Raw genomic sequence first — 18,064 nt, forward strand, 5'->3', positions numbered from 1 at the left:
AGTGCAGCCTCCTCTCCAGGCCCGATGTCCCAGGGGTACGAGGTGATCACCTAGGACACCAGGGGTGAGCCACCATCCACGTGTCCTGATGTTCACAGATGTCACTATGAGTAATGATAAAGTACCCTATTGCTACTACGCAGAGAACTACCCGAGACGCGAGGACACTTGAGTGAGGAACCCCCAACACCAGGAATTCCTGGGGAACCGCAGTAACTCACAAAGGTTTTCAGAAAAGTTTCAGACGATCGGCTCAACTCATGAAAGCACTCTGAGATGGTTTCAGAGGGTGCTTCCTCCGAGGCACACACCTGCCGTGGGTTTATCATTTGTGTATGTTACAAGTCATTTGCATAATTCAAACAGCGAAGGGATCGACGTGTCATGGCCATTAGAAATGCATCAAACTCTGCACGTTGTACAAAAGAGCTTCAATATGAAACAGTAATCCTCTGAGAACCGAGCCTCGGGCCGGGGAGCCCCGCAGCTGCGCAGACGCGCCCCGGCCCCCCGCGGCCCCCCGCGGCCCCCCGCGGCCCCCTGCCCGCCCCTCTGTCTTATTGTGTTCTTCACACACTCATCTCATTTTCCGCAGCCTGAGTCTGTTCTCCTTGTCGCGTTTCTTCAGAATAAGTATGAACTGGTTGAAAAAGTGCTCTTGGTCCTTCCTTTTTTGAACGAGTCGGAACCTCTGGTCCCGGCCATACTTCTCCGCAAACTCCTTGAATGTGGTCCTGAAACACAAGAGGTTTCTGAGCCCCTGGCTGAGCGCGAGTTCTGTGCTCCGGCAGCAGAGCCGAGGGGGGTGGGGGGCTCCTCCAGACCCAGCAGCCGCTGCAGGGCCAGGGCGCGGGAGGGAGCGCGGGCTCTTGGGGGGGGGCGGTCGACGGGCTGGGGGGAGCAGTCTGGGCCTCTAACACCTGCTCCACCTCCTCCCCACGCTGGGCTACTCTCGCTGGGGCCGCAGGGTCCTGACCCAACTCCACTTGCAGCACCTAATGGGCTCTAGGAAGGAGCCTGGCCTCCCCGGCCTCTTCGGCCTCCTCTGTCCACCTGCCCCGGTCACTGCTCCGGCCACACGGGTCTTCTTCCGTCCCTCGCTCTCACCAGTCATCTCCCTGCCTTGGGGTTCGCATACACCGTTCCCTCTGCCTGACACCCTCCCCTTATTCCTTCATCCGTCACTTAAGCCCACTCGTCGCTAGACGGCAGGACCACCATGTCCTCGTCAGGACATTCTCCCTGTCCAGAGGGCCAGAGGGCTGCGCATGGCCCTTGCGTGGCCCTCGTCAAGGTGGTGACCCCCATAAGCCTCAATAATGTGGTTTTGCTCGACTCTTCCTCACGGGAATGGAAACACCAGTATCTGCTTTGTTCTCCACTGAACGTCCTGAATGTGTAGCCCGTGGCCAGCAGGTAAGAGGCACCCAAATAGTGAGGGACTTAGTCCATAACTGTCAGGCCAGGGGGGGCGTACCCCTGCAGGGACGTGTGGAAACTTCACCAGCGCTGGGTCCCCGGGACTTTCCCTCCTTCTCCAGGAGTGAACCTGAAGTTCAGGAGTAGCGACAGCTAAGAGCGCCCCGTCCCCAAGCCCTGTGTGCAGGTGTTTCAGAACTGCCTCCCTCCGGTGCCCTGGGGGGGGGGGGGGCTGGCTGCTAGGGTGTCCAGGTACAGGGAAATGCTCAGGCTTTGTCCAGGGGCACCCCCAGCCCCTCCCACTCCTGGTGTACTTCTCTCCATACCTGGGCGACACTTTAGATTCCTCTAGAAGTTTTTTGAATTCTTCTTTGGCTAGCAGCAATTTACTTTTCTTTTCCTTGTATTCTTCTTTTATCCTCGTCTTAACAAACTGTTCAAATATCTGGAAACACACACACAAGAGGAAAGTGTTAGGAGGCTGCGTATCAGAAATGGAAGCGTGTGCTTCAAACAACCACACAAAACCCAGCAAGAATGGGTGCTAAGCCTTTCTTTCTTTCTTTCTTTCTTTCTTTCTTTCTTTCTTTCTTTCTTTCTTTCTTTCTTTCTCTCTTTCTTTCTCTCTTTCTTTCTTTCTCTCTCTCTTTCTTTCTTGCTTTCTCTCTTTCTTTCTTGCTTTCTCTCTTGCTTTCTTGCTTTCTTGCTTTCTTTTTTTCTTTCTTTCTTGTACGTGCCCCTAGCAGGAACCGAACCCGGGACTCTCTGGTCCGCAGGCCGATGCTCCAACCGCTGAGCCAAACCGGCCAGGGCTGTGGTAAGCCTTTCTCTTCACAGGGCTGGAGCTATGAGCTGCTGCCCATGGCAGCCTGGGTGCCCGGGAGGCCAGCGGGCAGCCCGGCAGGCACCGTCCCCCCAGCACTGAGTCGGCCTGGCGGCTGCTGCTGGGAAGTTCAGGCAGCGTGAAGCCCAGCGCCCAGGCCTCCGTGCCTCCTACCTCGGGACTCTGAGAGCAGGTCCGCAGCCACGTCTCGCCGACTGGAACATCATGGCCAGTGGTACCACTAACACGTAGCAGTAGTTTGTTCTAGTCAGTTCTCACAGCAACGTCATTGTGTCTGAGTCAGCCCAGCATCTGATTCCACACACTCTGGTCTCCAGAAAGACTCACTTGTGAATGTGGGGCTCATGGGACTAGATTATTCCCGCCTAGGGGTGTCACAGAGCCACCAGGTTGCTGGTGTGGGTCGTCGATGTGCAAACGCCCAAGAGGAAACCGACCCATTTGACAAGCGGTGGGTTTGGAAGCCAACCCTCAGAACCTGCTCCTTATTGTGAAGGACGTGGACACGCTGGTGGGCAAATCCCTGCATGACTCTGGGACCCTGGCGGCTGACAGCAACGTGACGCCTTCGTGGGGCAGCCTCCGGAATGACCCTCGTTGTCCTAATACCAGGAACATGGTCATCACAGACTCTGAAGTCGAAGCGGAGGAACAGAGCGGTTTTGTTTCTCATGCTCTCCAAGCCTCAAGGACATCAAAAGGGACAGAAGCTGGAGCTCATGTGAAGGTGTTGCAAACACAAGTAAAAAGATGAATAAAAATCCCATGTGTGACCCTATTAGGTCAATAAAGAGCAATTCTGTGCCAGCCCAACCAGTGGCCCTGGCGGACGCGGGACTCTGACATGGGCGCTCAGGGAGACTCAAGGTCTTGCCAAGGGGATGGAGATGGGGTCAAGGGGACAGGACGAGACCGAGGGGCTCTGAGGGTTTGTCTCCGGTTTCAGAGTTCGTCTGTCCTAGCCAGCCTCCAGAGCAGGGGTTCTCAATCTGGGGGTCGTGACCCCTTTGGGGGTCAAACCACCCTTTCACAGGGGTCGTCTAAGACCATCGGAAAACACATATTTCCAATGGCGATTCTTAACAGCAGCAAAATTACAGTGATGAAGTAGCAACAAAAATAATTGTACGGTTGGGGGTCACCACAACATGAGGAGCTGTATGAAAGGGTCGCGGCATCAGGAAGGCTGAGAACCATGCCCTAGAGGATTAGAAACACAGAATGCTGGGTGCTTCCTGAAGGCTCAGCAGTGAAATCAATTATTCATGAATAGGACGGAAACGGAGAACACGTGCTTGTGCGTTTCAGTCAGAATGTGATTGCTCATTTCACCTTCAAGGCAAATGGTGATGCGAGCCCTCCAGTTGTCTTATAATTTAACTCATCCAGAAGGTGAAGGCAGGGTTACTATCCAAACAGAAGCATGTGGCTCTGTTGTTAGTTGGAGTTTTGCTCTATTAATTTTAAATCTGGAGAGAGACCCTGGCCAGCTGCGGGGTCAGAGCTGGCCAGAAAGATCTGCTTCTCTCTCTGCCCAAAACCATTTATCCATCTAATCAGGTTTTTCTCTTTCCTCTTCCTTTGCTCCGTTGCTTTATTTATGTAGCTGTAATTCAATGTCACAGGTTTTGTCCCTCTTTAACAAATTATACCGGTTTTATTCAACGCAGGGCATGACTTTTCGAAAGAGACACTATCGGCTCTCGTCTCAATATGGCATGTTCTAGAGCAACAAGACGAAACACCATGTGTTACCACAGAAACGGGTCTGATTGCAGGCCCTGACCCCCGCCCTCTGTCTAGGCTCACCCCTTCCCCCAGGAGCCTTAGGGTTCGCCGGGAGCACACTGTTGACACGAAGCCCCTTACAGATTCTGTTTGGATGCTTCCATTCGTAAATGGGGCTGTTTCCTGAATGGGGCCCAACTACCCTTTCCCTCCTCAGTTCCACTCTTCTTACACTCTACCGCCTCCCCCCTTGGGTGTGGCAGTTTCTCCCAAAGGCCAGAATGTACCATCTGAGGACCCTGGTGCCGAGAGCAGCAGCCACCAGCTCCGTCCCTTCCTCCTCGGGCCTCGGGACCAAGCTCCGGTCTGCAGATGGGCGGGAGGCTGGCTCTGAGTGGCTTCACAGGGGTGACAGGAGACTGTCCCCAAGCAATGGATTCCAGTGTGAGTTGACCTTCTAGTCGAATCTGTCTCCAGAGCGCACCCCAGCCAGGGGGACCAGCCCCGTCCCAGGCAGCACCTGCCCTCTCTGACCTCCGCTGGGGAAGTCCAGCTGCTCCAAACTCCTGAGGTTAGTTGGGGATGGGCTTGTCACCAGACCTCAGGAGGGCAGGGGACTCCGCCCCAGCCAGGATCCCGCTGAGATCAGCAAAGAGATGGAGCTCCCGGCGATACCGGCCATTCTGAGAGATGACTTACAGGTCGAAGCATCAACTGGGCTTTTCTTTGAAGGTTGAGGGGATCTTATTTCTTCAACTTCCTTTAAAAGAGCTGAGAGCTGCTGGAAAGTCCACGAACCGGAGAGCACAGCGTTGACCACAACAGACAGGTGGGTGGACGCACGCTCCGCTTCCAGCGCGCAGGGACCAGTCACTCCGTGGTCCCGACGACGGCAGGAAGGCTCGTCACAGCCAGACGCAGGCCCTCGCTGCGTGTTCTCACAGCTGAGTGCAACTCGGCGGTGTTCAATATTTAGACAAAAGGGTGAGCCAGTGATCAAAGCCTTCCATTTTCCTCCACCATAGAAAAAAACACGCAATGTTCAGCTCACACCGAGGCTCTGCCTGGTTGGCTGCACCGACACCATGGTGGCGTCTAGCTAAAGGAAGTTCGTGAATTGATGACAACGTTGAAATGAACGGTGTGCTTTCCGTCCGTCTGGCCCAGGCTCTCCCGACTGCTGTCTGAGGCTCAGATGGTCACCGTGAGGCCGTGGCCACAACCCCTCCAGGTGACTCTCCTGGCTCCGCTGTTTCCAGTGGTTTCCCCCGAGGACCCACTTTTCGTCTGAACTCAAAGGGCCGAGGGAGGGACAGGAAGAGAAGACACAGAAATCCGGATCCTTCCAGAATGTATCTCAAGGCCCTTCTCGAATGTGCTCCAGGGACCAGCAGATCCCAGCTGGGCTGTGTAACTTCTTTCTCGTGCCGTTGGTCCAGTTAGCGCAGCCTGTCCCTCTGTCTGTCTGCTCATCCGAGAAACGGCACGGGCTCCATGACCCAGTGTGCGAACAAGCCGGGCCCCGTCCGGCCTCTCTTTAAACAGTGCTCTAGGCAAGCTGCCTGTGATTCAGCCCTGGCTTTTGTGGGGACATCTATCATTACTCCAGTGTCCCCTGGGTCCCCACCTGTCCGCTGTTAGTACAGACCTTAGGTCTTTGTAACCCGGTCATCCGGGACGTGCTCACTAGCAGTGATCAGGATCACTTCCTCGACACCCATAACACACTGTCCACAAACTCCGGGGCTCGGACACCCGTCTACACCTCCCCCAGGACGACAGGCATCTGTCCCCGGCCGTCCCCCCACGCTGTCCCCAGGCCTTACCACCCATTACCTGTTTCCGCTCTTCAGAGTTTAGCAGCAGATAGCGGGGGTCAAACACCACCTTGTGCAATTCTTTCTCCCAGGTAGAAAACGCTGACACCTGAAGGGAGACATTCAACAGAGCTGCGTTTAGCACCAGCGTGAACCTGGAGCCCGCGGACACGGTCACCGGCGAAGGGCAGCGTCCGGGTCCCCAGGTCCGGGATGTGGTGCTGCCTAAGAGTGTTGGACGAGTCAGACCTGTAAGAGAGCCACTCTGAGGGCACTGGGACATTTCACATCTACGCTCGTGACACCATTTCTTCCTGGGACGTCCGGGGCCTTGCGCTCGGACCTGAAGCTCCGTTACGCGTAGGGAGCTGTGACATTCTGGATCGCCACGGCTTGGAGGAGAAATGGCACCTGTGAGAATTTCCACAGCCCCTAGCCCAGGGCCACACCCTGCAGAGAACCTGAGTATAATTTTAGTTGATTTTTAATTCGCACATATACCTTTTTGAGGTACGTTTTTTGTTTTTTTTATCCTCACCCAAGGACATTTTTTCATTTTTTGTACAGATAGAGTGGGAGGGAGAGAGAGGAAGAGAGAGAGAGAGAAACATCGATGTGAAAGGAACACATCGAGTGGCTGCCACCCGCACGACCAACCAGGGCCGGGGACAAACTGCAACCGAGGTACATGTCCTTAGCGGGAACCGAACCCGGGTCTCTCCGGACCGCAGGCCGACGCTCTATCCGCTGAGCCAAACCGGCCAGGGCTTGAGGTAAGTTTTTAAAAAAACAAAACGATTTTATTTCGCAACGTCACAAGCACATGACAAAGTGAGCATGTGCCCCGCACCTAGTTCCCAGTGGCAGCCTCTTCATGTCACCTGGGTTTTCCTACACGATTACTAATAAATCCACATTTATTCGGGTGTGTTTAGCGTTTGCCTAATTCTTCTTTTCTGCCCCAGGATCCCACCCAGGACACCATGTGACATTCAGTCTCATGTCTCCTGAGGCTCCTCTGGGCTGTGACAGTTTCTCAGACATCCCCTGTTATCACGACCCGAGCAGTGTTGAAGACGGTGGTAAGGGATTTTGTAAACTGCCCATCTGCTGGGATTAGTCTTCGCTTTTCTCACGGTTAGACTGGGTCATGGGTTGGGGGAGGAAAACCACTGGGTAAAGTGGCATTTTCTTTTTTATTGAAAAAAAATTTTTTTTTCCCCTTATTGATTTTAGAGAGAGAGGAAGGGAGAGGGAGAGAGAGTTAGAAACACTGATGAGAGAGAACATCGATTGGCCGCCTCCTGCATGCCCCCCACTGGGGATGTGGTCCACAACCTGGGCACGTGTCCTGACCGGGAATCAAACCAGTGATCTTGGGGCGCGGGTCGTCGCTCAACCACTGAGCCACACCGGCCAGACTACAGTGGCATTTTCATCACATCCTATCAAGGGTGTGTGCTGTTGACTGAGCACTTCGATGGCAACCTTGTGTCCCGGCTGAGGTCCTCGTCTACACATTTATTCTTTTCCCCTTTCCCACCTGTACTCGTTGAGGGGGCCGGGACTGTACCCACAATTAGGGCTCCGCCTCTCGAGAGGGGAGTGTCTAGAGAAGTCATCGACAATTCTTCTGGGCGGGCACCTGTCCATCTCCCACATTCCCTTATTTATATCAGTGCTGACTCATGGGTATTTATTTCCAATCCAATCAGATAACTCAGCTGTGGCCACTAGACTTCCTCTGATTGGTCTCTGTGTCCCTTTGTCAGACCCTCGTCATTCCCGTTCTCGGGGTGGGGGCACGTCCTTGTTTTCTGTCCATTCAGGAGGCTCCCAGCTCCTCTTGCGCATCTCCCGCCTGAGCCCGGGAAGCAGCCCGTTCCCCAGGAAGCCCTGCTCCTCCTACTGGACGAGTCAGAAACCAGGGCCTGGGTGCTGGTGTGCCCAGGGCTGCAGGAATGCTGTTGCTTCTAGAAGTTCTCAGCTGATAGAGCCATGAAATGTTCAAGTCATTTAAGAAGTATGGCCAGGCCGGTGTGGCTCGGTGGTGGAGCGTTGACCCTGCACTAAGAGGTCGCCGGTTCGATGCCCGGTCAGGGCCCATGCCCAGGTTGTGGGCCCGATCCCCAGTGGGGGGCATGCAGGAGCCGGCCAATCGATGTTCTCTCTCATCAGTGTTTCTATCTCTCTCTCTCTCTTCCTCTCTCTCTAAAATCAATAAAGACAAAATATATATTTTTAAAAAGTATGCATTCATTTAAAAACATTGACCGAATACTGATTATGCCTTACACCCCATGATGGGAGCTGAGGATTTAGAGAAAATAAGCCAAGGCCCAGCACCAGGAAGCCCGTGGTCTGGGGCAAGACAGGTAAGCGAAGGAAAGTCCTCCTGAGCGGCACTGGTGCCCTTGCCGAGACCCACACAGGGCTCCGGGGACACAGAGGGAGCCTCTCCGTCAGCCTGGGGAGGGCTTTCCTGGAGTGGTGAAGACATCTGGCTGGTGGAGGGGACGGGGGCCGCGTGGCGCACAGGCTGGGGCTCGGGAGCTGAGCGGATGCGGATTGCGAGGAGCTGAGGGTGGCAGGGTGCAACCCTATCAGGGCTCGGAAGAGGCAGGAGAGACCGAGCAGGCAGGCAGGACACTCAGGGTAGACTTAGGAACACGGACCTCGTGTCCAGAGCCACGTGGCGTCTGCGTCAGGAAGGCCCCTGGGGATCTGGGCAGGGGGTGAGTTCCTGGGCACCAGGGGGCAGGAAGCTGGCGGTTTAAACAAAACCCCGTTCACGTTCGTACTTGGAACAGGTTGAACTCCTCCTGGTAGAGATGCCGCATCAATAAACATGTGCTTTGCTGGGCACATCATAACATAAGTTGTTTTATTTGACAATCTCTATCTTTAATATTACAATTACAATCAAAGCCTTTTTAAAAATATTCATGAGTTCTTTTATTAGCAGGATGAACCAGCTCCCCCTGGGCGTTTTCTTCAATGGGCTGAGAACAGGGTAAAACATTGACCATCTCAGGGGTCAGGGTGGGGACCCTGGGAACGTGTCAGGCAGAATGAGTCCACTGCCCGCGAGCGAGGACGCCGACCCTGCGAGCCAGGACGCCGACCCCGTGAGCCAGGATGCCGACCCCGCGAGCCAGGACGCCGACCCCGCGAGCCAGGACGCCGACCCCGCGAGCAGCAGGGCGGTGCCGGAGGGAAGATGTGGCCCACCACACTTCTCTTCATCTGATGGGCATGTGTCTGTCCTGCAGGGACCTGTGAACACCCAGAGGACCCCAGCTCTGCAGAGACTCGGTGTCACACATAACTAACTCCCCCAGTTGGTTGAGACCCTTTGGAGTTCTCGATGCGTAATAAAATATATTGTTTAAAAATTAACAGCATATCATCCTTGCCTCCAACGGAATTTACAATCTGTGAAGAGGTGAGTTGAGCCATCTCGACAATGACTGTAACTTAGGGTGATAAAACAGACGTTGTCATCGCCACTGGGCGGCCATGCTAACCAGTGCCACCGAAGGGCGGGTGCAGTGGAGAGAGGGGAGGCAGGCGTAGGGCCCGGGCCGGAGGTGGGACTCAGACAGGGGCGAAGCAGGTGGGCACAGCCTGTCTGTGCCGCAGGGCTGTTCCAGAACACGGGCTCCTGGTGATTGGCTCTGACCAGCCCTGTGATCGCCCTAACAAAAGCTCCGTCCCTGGGCCTGTGTCCTCACATGTTGGACAGTAAGTTCCTCCCGTGGGCAGGAAGCGAGCTCTCCCGGGGGGCTGTTCTCAGCCCGAGGGGCCCCCGGTTCTCCCCTCCACGGTAGAGCGCTGTCTCCTTTGCCATGTGACCATGTCCTGGTGATTCGCCACCCTGTTCACAGGCCCCGCCCACACTGTTCAGGAGCCTGCACCCAGGGGGGGGTCTTGGGGCCTCGGAAGAATTGTGCCCACGCAGCAGGTCCCTAGACCAATGCCGTTGTCGGGAACCTCCTGTTATCCCCGTCGCCGATCTCCATCCCGTCTCAGCGTGGCTCCTTCACTCCGCGCATTTGGCCCTTGAACAGCGAGCGGAAGTCCTCAGGCAGTTTCAGACCCTCCCTGCGGGCGCCCAGTCTCCCCGGCAGCCTGACTGTGTGATGCCGACTCCGTCCCCTCTGGAACCTGTTCTGTGAGCATCCTGTCAGCTCCGGACCACCAGCAACTGTCATTCCAGAAACGTCAGGGTGACTGGTGCTGCCTGTCCCGGCGGGAGCCGTCTGTTGTCACCGTGGTGGAACAGAGTTGCTGCCCCTCGCGCTCACACGGTCTTCATTTAACCCGCGATGGTGGTCGTCCTCTGCCCGGGCAGTCATGGGATGTGACCACCAGCACTGTGTGCTGCGCTGGCCGGCATGTCCTCGTCCCCTACAGTGTCCACCTGGTGACGGTCCTCTGACCGTCTCCATGTCTGCGTCGGTCTGTTCCAGTGGAGACCCCAGGGGTGGCATCCAGAGCATGGCACAGAGATGGAGCGGCAGGGGACACAGGTCAGGGCCCACTTCCCGCTGACCGGTGCTTCTGTCAGCAGTGGGAAACCGTGCCAGCCGGCCCCCAGGCAGGGTCGGAGCCCACTGCAGTGGCTGGCTGGCGTCCCTGTGTGGCACCGTCTGCATCTGCGACGTCACTGCTAAAATGATGACAGGCAGCGAGAGGCTGCAGCCCAAGGGTGGACGCCAGCAGCCTCCGCGGCCACAGACTGGCCTCTTCCTTCCACAGGGGTCTCCATGTCTCTTTGAGAAAACGACCTCGTTTGGAAATCTCCAGCATGTGTTGTCAGAACAAACAGCAAAGTGGTGACTTTGTTGTGACAGCGTGTGGTGGAGGTCATCCCTGCCTGGAGGGACACGTGGCTCCTAAAGGCCCCTGTCCCCCTAGGCTCCAGCATCACCCCCCCACGCCCACCCCCCACCTTTTCGATGCTTCAGCCAGCACCCACGGTCCCTGTGACCTGACCCCCGTGCCCTCCCCACTTCACAGTGGCTGCCTCCTGGCCAGCCGAGCACTGAGCTGTCCCCTTGCCCTGAGCACCCACCACATCTGGCAAGAGTCCCCCTAATTATAACCCACCCCCAAGAGCTCCCCTAGGCCACCTGCTGTGCCAGCGAGGGGGCCTCCACCAAAGCCCACCAGGAGTGACCAGGCCCCCGGGGGGTGACGAGGGTCTTGAGCAGAAAGAAGAAACGTACCCGAAGGAACTGGCTCCACCCGCAGCCCCAGCTTCACCGAGTCGGTCCGGAGACTGAAAGGGCCTACGCGGCCCGGGGCAGAGTCCGTGTTAGAAGAAAACAGATTCCGTTTAAGTGAAGTGGTTGCAGTTACGGCTGAAGTGTGAGCTAATGTAAGTCCTGCCTGCGTCCGGCCGGCGACAGTCCTCCCGTCATTACGACCAGATCTCCGCGGGCAGGGGCGCCTGCAGGAGGCAGACGCTGCTTTACCTCCAAAGCCAAAGGCTATTTTGAGTCTTTGTCAGTCCTTGAATCACAGAAGAGGCCAGAGGCTGAAGGGCCAGAAGAAAGGGAGGGAGAAGGCCCAGGCGCCTGCCCCGGTCTGACTGTCTGTCCCAGCCGAGCAACCGTCTAGTTCACGCAGTCACAGCTGGGGGCGGGGCTCCCCTCTGACACCTCCGGGGCGGTGGAGGACCCAGTCCTGGCTCCGTGTGGCCACCCTCCGCCGCCCCCGCCGCCTCCAGCCGGAGCACCTGCGGCTCAGCTCAGGGGCACGGAGCTGGGGCTCCCTGGGGTCCACAGGGGTCCTTTCCATCTCACAGATCCCGTTACTTCGGAAGGTGATGCTCTGACGAAATTTGATTATCAAACACGCTGTATTGATGGGGTGACCCGTGGACCGGGGTGCTCTCTCCCTTCCTGCCAACTGTAGTCTCCCCTGGTCCCAGGGACATGGGCCACAGGCCTCAGGCGAAGAGGCAGAGGCCTTTCTCACCTGGTGGGGGAGGTGGGGAGGCCGGTGCAGGGGTCTTGAAGGGGCACCAAGGCCAGTGCCAGAGGTGGACATGCCAGCTGCTCAGCCATGCGGGAGGCCCAGCGGTCCCGAAGCAGGTTCATAAATGTCCCGTGGCCTGAGCCCACCACCTCTGCCTCCAGGGGTGGGGGCCAGAGACTATGGCCATGACCCTGTGTCTATGAGCTTGTTCAGTTTTCCCACCAGCTTCTCCATCTCCAGTCCCCACACGTGTCCCAACACCACTCACCTCATCCACAGCGTAGCCCACCCGTCCTAAGCCCAGGTGCCCCCGCCCCCCCATTGACTCTCCTTTAGAATTCTCTCCTCCAGAGCACCCCATGGTCACCTCCCACAGGCCCCCACGCTGCCTCTCCATTTTGACAAGCTGACTAGCCGCCCTCTGCCCCTCCTTCCAGCCCTCCCTCCCGTCTGCAGCTCGGGCTGATGACAAACACTCTTCTTTGCAATTAACCTCTTTGGCCAATTTCCTGGAACACGTGGCCGTGTCTTCTGCCCCTGGCTCTGGTGCTCCTGACAGTTACAGGCGGCCGGAGATGGACACAGCCCAGAGTGAGGGGAGCAGGCTGGCGGCGAGGCTGTGCCCTTGCGAGTCCTTGGCGGCCCGGCAGCGTCATCCTTCGGATCTCCTGAAAGCAGCCCGAGACAGGGGCTTGGGTGCAGCCAGCACACCTGGGAGGTGGTTCTGGGCATACTGGGACTGTCACGTGGAAGGAGGAAGCCATGGATGGTACAGGAACCCTGGCAAGGGTCATGGAGGACACGCCGGAATCTGCCAGAGATCTGCCTCCCAGGGACAGGGAAGTAGGGGTTTGCATAGAGGTCCCCACAACTGCTGGGTTGAGCATGGCCCCCAGACGTTTAATTCTGAATTTAGAGGTGGGAGTGGTCGGCCTGTGGAAAGTTCTGTGAGCCCAGGTGAGCCAGGTGTCCTATAGGTGCAGGCAGAGGTGAGCAAGGGGCCTGGGACACCCCGACTCCCACCTCTCATCTCCCAGCGCTCACAGTATTTTTCTAATTTCAGGTGTGTATTCTTTTCCATTTTGATGGATAAATAAAATTTTACAGTTATTCCACAATATACTTCGCTGACTTCATTGACTTTGAGGGCTGTTTCCACATTAGGGACCGTCGTGATCCACCTGAAGATCCATGGGTGGTCTTCGGGAGCAGAGTGTATCCAGTGCTAATGGAGAGATGACTATGTCTCAAGAGCGGAACCCCCAAAGGCCATGGCGGCCCATCCGGGAAAGAGGAACCACAGCAGAGAAGCCAGGAGAAGTCATCAGTCCAAGGAAAAGAACAATGAGATTCAAAACAACAATCAGCAGTGAACATCCTGTTTCTTACTGCTCGGGGCTGGCCGAGCGAGCTGGTGGAGTGTGTTCTCAGGACACGGTGCAGGGAGGGGGCAGGCTGCACACATGCCTTCTTCAGACCTGCGCTGGGACACTGGACAGATGTTCACAGGCGCAGGGACCATCCCACGCAAAACCACAGAGCCGCGGGCCACCCGAGTGTGTTCACCACAGCAAAACGGGGAAATACACTAAGTCAATGAAATGCAGGATTTTTGAACTGACAATCCATGCCCTCATCAAAAATGTGTATTAATATTTTAAAAATGCTTAAAAGGAGGAGATAGCATACAAGTTTATAAATTCTGTTAACCCTTACAAAATTGACTACTGTATATTTAAAAATTATTGTTCAGACATGTTAAACGATAGTCAATATCTGTTAAGCTATGAGATAAAAATGTTTATTCTTGATATTTTTGAAAACTCTGCTTCTAAAAAAAAAAAGACTGAAAGAAAATGTACCCAATCGATGTACTGACTGTCTCTTAGGGCAGCATTTCAGGGGTTTTTTTCTTATTTATACTCTTAATAGTTTGCAAATGTTCTATAGTAAGCATGCACTCCTCTTATAGCAGAATTGTGTTTGTGGTATTATGTGTCTTGCGAGCTCTGAAGAGTTGCCATAGGAACACAAGAGAGATAAGCTTCCCAAGGGGCAGAGTCACCGCGTGGAGCAGACCCTGCGGGAGCCCAGGACCTGAGTCACACACCTCTCCTCTGCCTCTCGTCCACCTCTCCTGCCACCTGTCACCTGAACATGAGGAAGACCCAACCGTTCCAGCACACGTCCCGGCTCAAGTGCCACAAGAGCCCCAGAGAGGCCCTGCGGCTTCCACATCGCGCGCCAGGCGGGGGTCCCTCCTGCTGCCGGGCAGGAGGCGCCAGCTGCCTCATTAGCCGCAGGACCCCCGTAAGGAAGGAGCCTCTGCTTTGCTTGTATCAAATTTACCCCAATAACTCCAGACCAGTGGCTGTCCTAGTACAGATGGTGACCAGGTGGTCTGGTGGGGTGACCCTGCTGTCTGTGACCCCCTCATTCTAACAGACTCAGGGCCAAACCTCCGGGGCTCGCCTGAGTCATTGGCCCCCAGGCCAGCAAGTCTCCCATTGGCTGTCCACTCACTGCTGGGAAGCGGGCTGAGGGTCACCCGCAAAGGGGCCCCTGAGAGGACCACACACACCTGTAGCCCCCAAGTACCTGAATAAAGAGCTAGGGTTCTCGAAAGGTCTTTTCTATCCTGGCTCCTGGGAAAGCCACACTTACTTCCAAGGGATGCTTTGCAGAAGGAGGAAGTTCTCAATGAATTGTCTTGAATGCATTTATCTAAGTGGGCAGAATTAGATTAATAACCTGCTACTCAATTGAACTGGACCCTGTATAGACTGAAGTTTTTTAAAAAGCTGCATTGTGGTTTGTAGAGTAAAACAAAATAAAAACAAACGTTCCATGGAGCCATCAATTAGGTTCTGTGGTACTACAAAACCACAGAACCAAAGGCCTCTTGCCCCGCCCCTAACCCCCACGGAACACCTCAGACATGCCCTTTGTAGCGACTGGAAACCCAAGGGACCGGGCTTTACCGCTCCGCAAGTGCATGCATTTCTGAACAAATGCAATAAAAAGTCATATTAATCACTCGGCTCGTGAAAAAAGTGACCTTTCTGTGCCTCATTTTTAAGCAACTAGAAATCTTAGCTATCACATCCTCATGGGCATGAGGAACTTATAAAGTCTGCTGGCATATTTTATAAAGTCGAAAAGTCATAAACGGTGGCCTTGCTTTATGCCACCAGCGGTAATTCAGGTCGGTCTTTGTTATCCGGGAGCGGTGTATGGGCTTCCTCTGAACTTCCTGTGAGGTCGGGGCTCAGTTCCCCAGCCTCTGTCTCCCCAGGGGAGCCCCACGCACGGGCTGGTACCTGCCATTCCCATGGCACCTGGCCGATGCCCATGGAAGAGACTCTAAGGCCGAAAACGACCTTACACCTCGGTGAGGCAAGAAGGCTCTGAAAATCTCACTGGTAAAACTGCTCAATCAAGGCCACTGGGTAGATTCCAGAGACCATCCAAACAGACCGCCAGCGTCCTAGGGCAGGAAAGGTGGGTGCCTTGGGCAGCCCTGACCTCACGCAGTGACTTTGATGCTGGGAAGGTGGATTGGGGCTCGCTGATTTCCAGAACAAAGAGATGGAAACGTAGATACGAACAATGTGAAACTTAGAGAATTGTCAGGAGGCCCCGGCCTTCTGGGAACAGGGCAAGTGAAGAGACACAGAGCTGTGGCATCATATGGCAGCCAGGGCAGGGGCAGCAGACTGGGCAGGGGCAGCAGCCAGGGCAGGGGCAGCAGACTGGGCAGGGGCAGCAGACTGGGCAGGGGCAGCAGCCAGGGCAGGGGCAGCAGACTGGGCAAGGGCAGCAGCCAGAGCAGGGGCAGCAGCCAGGGCAGGGGCAGCAGACTGGGCAGGGGCAGCAGACTGGGCAGGGGCAGCAGCCAGGGCAGGGGCAGCAGACTGGGCAAGGGCAGCAGCCAGAGCAGGGGCAGCAGACTGGGCAGGGGCAGCAGCCAGGGCAGGGGCAGCAGACTGGGCAGGGGCAGCAGCCAGGGCAGGGGCAGCAGACTGGGCAGGGGCAGCAGACTGGGCAGGGGCAGCAGCCAGGGCAGGGGCAGCAGACTGGGCAGGGGCAGCAGCCAGGGCAGGGGCAGCAGCCAGGGCAGGGGCAGCAGACTGGGCAGGGGCAGCAGACTGGGCAGGGGCAGCAGACTGGGCAGGGGCAGCAGCCAGGGCAGGGGCAGCAGCCAGGGCAGGGTTGTGACTAGTGGAGACATTGTGTACTAGCTTCCAAGACCATGAGGTCAGTGTCATGGCCACTAAACAAGCAACCCCACTGGGTGGCAGACAGGGTATCTAAACGGATTGCCACTGCTAACACCCTCCACGCTGTGCAGAGAAAGGGAGAGCAGGTGACTGAGCAGGAAGAGAGGCTGAATGATAGGGGTAGCCCGAGCACCCCTTTCTTTCCGAGGTCCTTCCATCCTGGTCGGTACTCAGCACACCAAGTGGTTTGTGGGTTCACTGACAAGTCTTTGGTATTGAGGGGGACTAGACTGCATAGAGACAGAGCTGGGGCAGTGCAGAGGGCACAGGAAGAGGCAGGCAGGTGGGGCTTGGCTGCCTTTCGCACCTGCCCTCCCCACCTGCCCTCCCTCACCTGCCCTCCCCCACCTGCGCTCCCCACCTGCCCTCCCCACCTGCCCTCCCTCACCTACCCTCCCCCACCTGCCCTCCCCATATGCCCTCCTCACCTACCCTCCCCCACCTGCCCTCCCCACCTGCTCTCCCCCACCTGCCCTCCCCACCTGCCCTCCCCACCTGCCCTCCCCACTGTCCTCCCCACCTGCCCTCCCCACCTGCCCTCCCCACTGTCCTCCCCACCTGCCCTCCCCACTGCCCTCCCCACTGCCCTCCCCACTGTCCTCCCCACCTGCCCTCCCCACTGCCCTCCCCACCTGCCCTCCCCACTGTCCTCCCCATATGCCCTCCCCACCTGCCCTCCCCACCTGCCCTCCCCACTGTCCTCCCCACTGTCCTCCCCACCTGTCCTCCTCACTGCCCTCCCCACCTGCCCTCCCCACCTGTCCTCCTCACTGCCCTCCCCACCTGTCCTCCTCACTGCCCTCCCCACCTGCCCTCCCCACCTGCCCTCCCCACCTGCCCTCCCCACCTGTCCTCCTCACTGCCCTCCCCACCTGTCCTCTCCCACCTGTCCTCCCTACCTGCCCTCCCCACTGCCCTCCCCCACCTGTCCTCCCCACCTGCCCTCCCCACCTGCCCTCCCCCACCTGCCCTCCCTCACCTGCCCTCCCCCACCTGCCCTCCCCACCTGCCCTTCTTTATCCATCATTTGGACTCCTCCATGCACCCGGAGGAGACTCAAGCTGTCCTACACTGCAGGGTTAGTTTAATCAAGTCATCACTACAGCTTTTATAACATTTTAGCTTAATCAACACCTCTAGTTTTAAAATCATGTCTTTAAAAACAAAGTGACCTCCTGTGTGTGTCCCTGGCATCCTCCACCTCGCGCCCTGTGCACGCGGTGCCGCGCTCACTTAGGGAAACCAGCTGCCCTGCGGCTTCGCGTTCACGGCTCCGCTCTCCCTTCCGGTCCCTGTGGCCAGGCTATGTTTTGCTTTGGGGTGAGTGACTAGAGAGGGGGCGAGAGGGGCATTATAAGGCTGGTGCACAGGGAGCTCGGTCTCTGGGGAGAGGGGCTGAGACAATCCTGCTTCTGATTCTCAAGAGCCGGGACCTCTCCATTTCCAGCCCAGCCCTGCTCAGATTGCTGTTCTGGGGGGGCTCCCTTCTCAATGCCCCTGCACCCCAGTTCCCACTGCACTTGCCCCGGGGTGCTGACTGCAGGGAATTTGCTTATGAATCCCCAAGGTCATCGACAGAGCTCATTGCGTCGTCATTACACACAGGGTCCCATTTCTGCCTCTGCGTTCAGTCTCATTTGTGAAGAAATCCAACTGGGCTAACCCATTGTTTCAGCTCATTTTACACCCGAAAGCCAAAGCAGGAAATAAAAGTCACTGGAAGGAGATTCGATTATAAAATGTTTTTTTTCCCCATTAAGTTCAAAATGAGATTTACTAGTCAGCTGCAATTAAGACATCTCAGAGACTAAAAATAGTCAGACTGATCCCTAGATGTGAAGGCCCGACTTGAGTAAGGAAACCACAGGGTGTCCGTCCGGGAGGGGGCACCAGCGGGATCGTCAACAGACAAGCACTTCCCGTGTGTGACGCGGGGATGGGCCCTTCCCGGAGACCCCACGCACCCACCCTTCCAAACTCTCCGTCCTCCC

At 56.5% G+C, this 18,064-nt stretch overlaps 1 protein-coding gene across 1 annotated transcript in view; it reads right to left on the reverse strand.

Annotated features, from left to right (window-relative positions):
- Nucleotides 1-577: 577 nt before the first annotated feature.
- Nucleotides 578-18,064, reverse strand: part of TCERG1L (transcription elongation regulator 1 like) — a 133,050-nt gene continuing 115,563 nt past the window's right edge. The window contains exons 10-12 of the mRNA XM_036265792.1: nucleotides 5,828-5,917; nucleotides 1,746-1,864; nucleotides 578-734 (exon numbers count right to left, since the gene is read on the reverse strand). Coding sequence (XP_036121685.1) covers nucleotides 578-734; nucleotides 1,746-1,864; nucleotides 5,828-5,917 — 366 coding nt within the window. The remainder of the gene's footprint in view (nucleotides 735-1,745; nucleotides 1,865-5,827; nucleotides 5,918-18,064) is intronic.

Source organism: Molossus molossus, unplaced genomic scaffold, assembly GCF_014108415.1.
Source record: "Molossus molossus isolate mMolMol1 unplaced genomic scaffold, mMolMol1.p scaffold_m16_p_17, whole genome shotgun sequence".
NCBI classification, from domain to species: domain Eukaryota; kingdom Metazoa; phylum Chordata; class Mammalia; order Chiroptera; family Molossidae; genus Molossus; species Molossus molossus.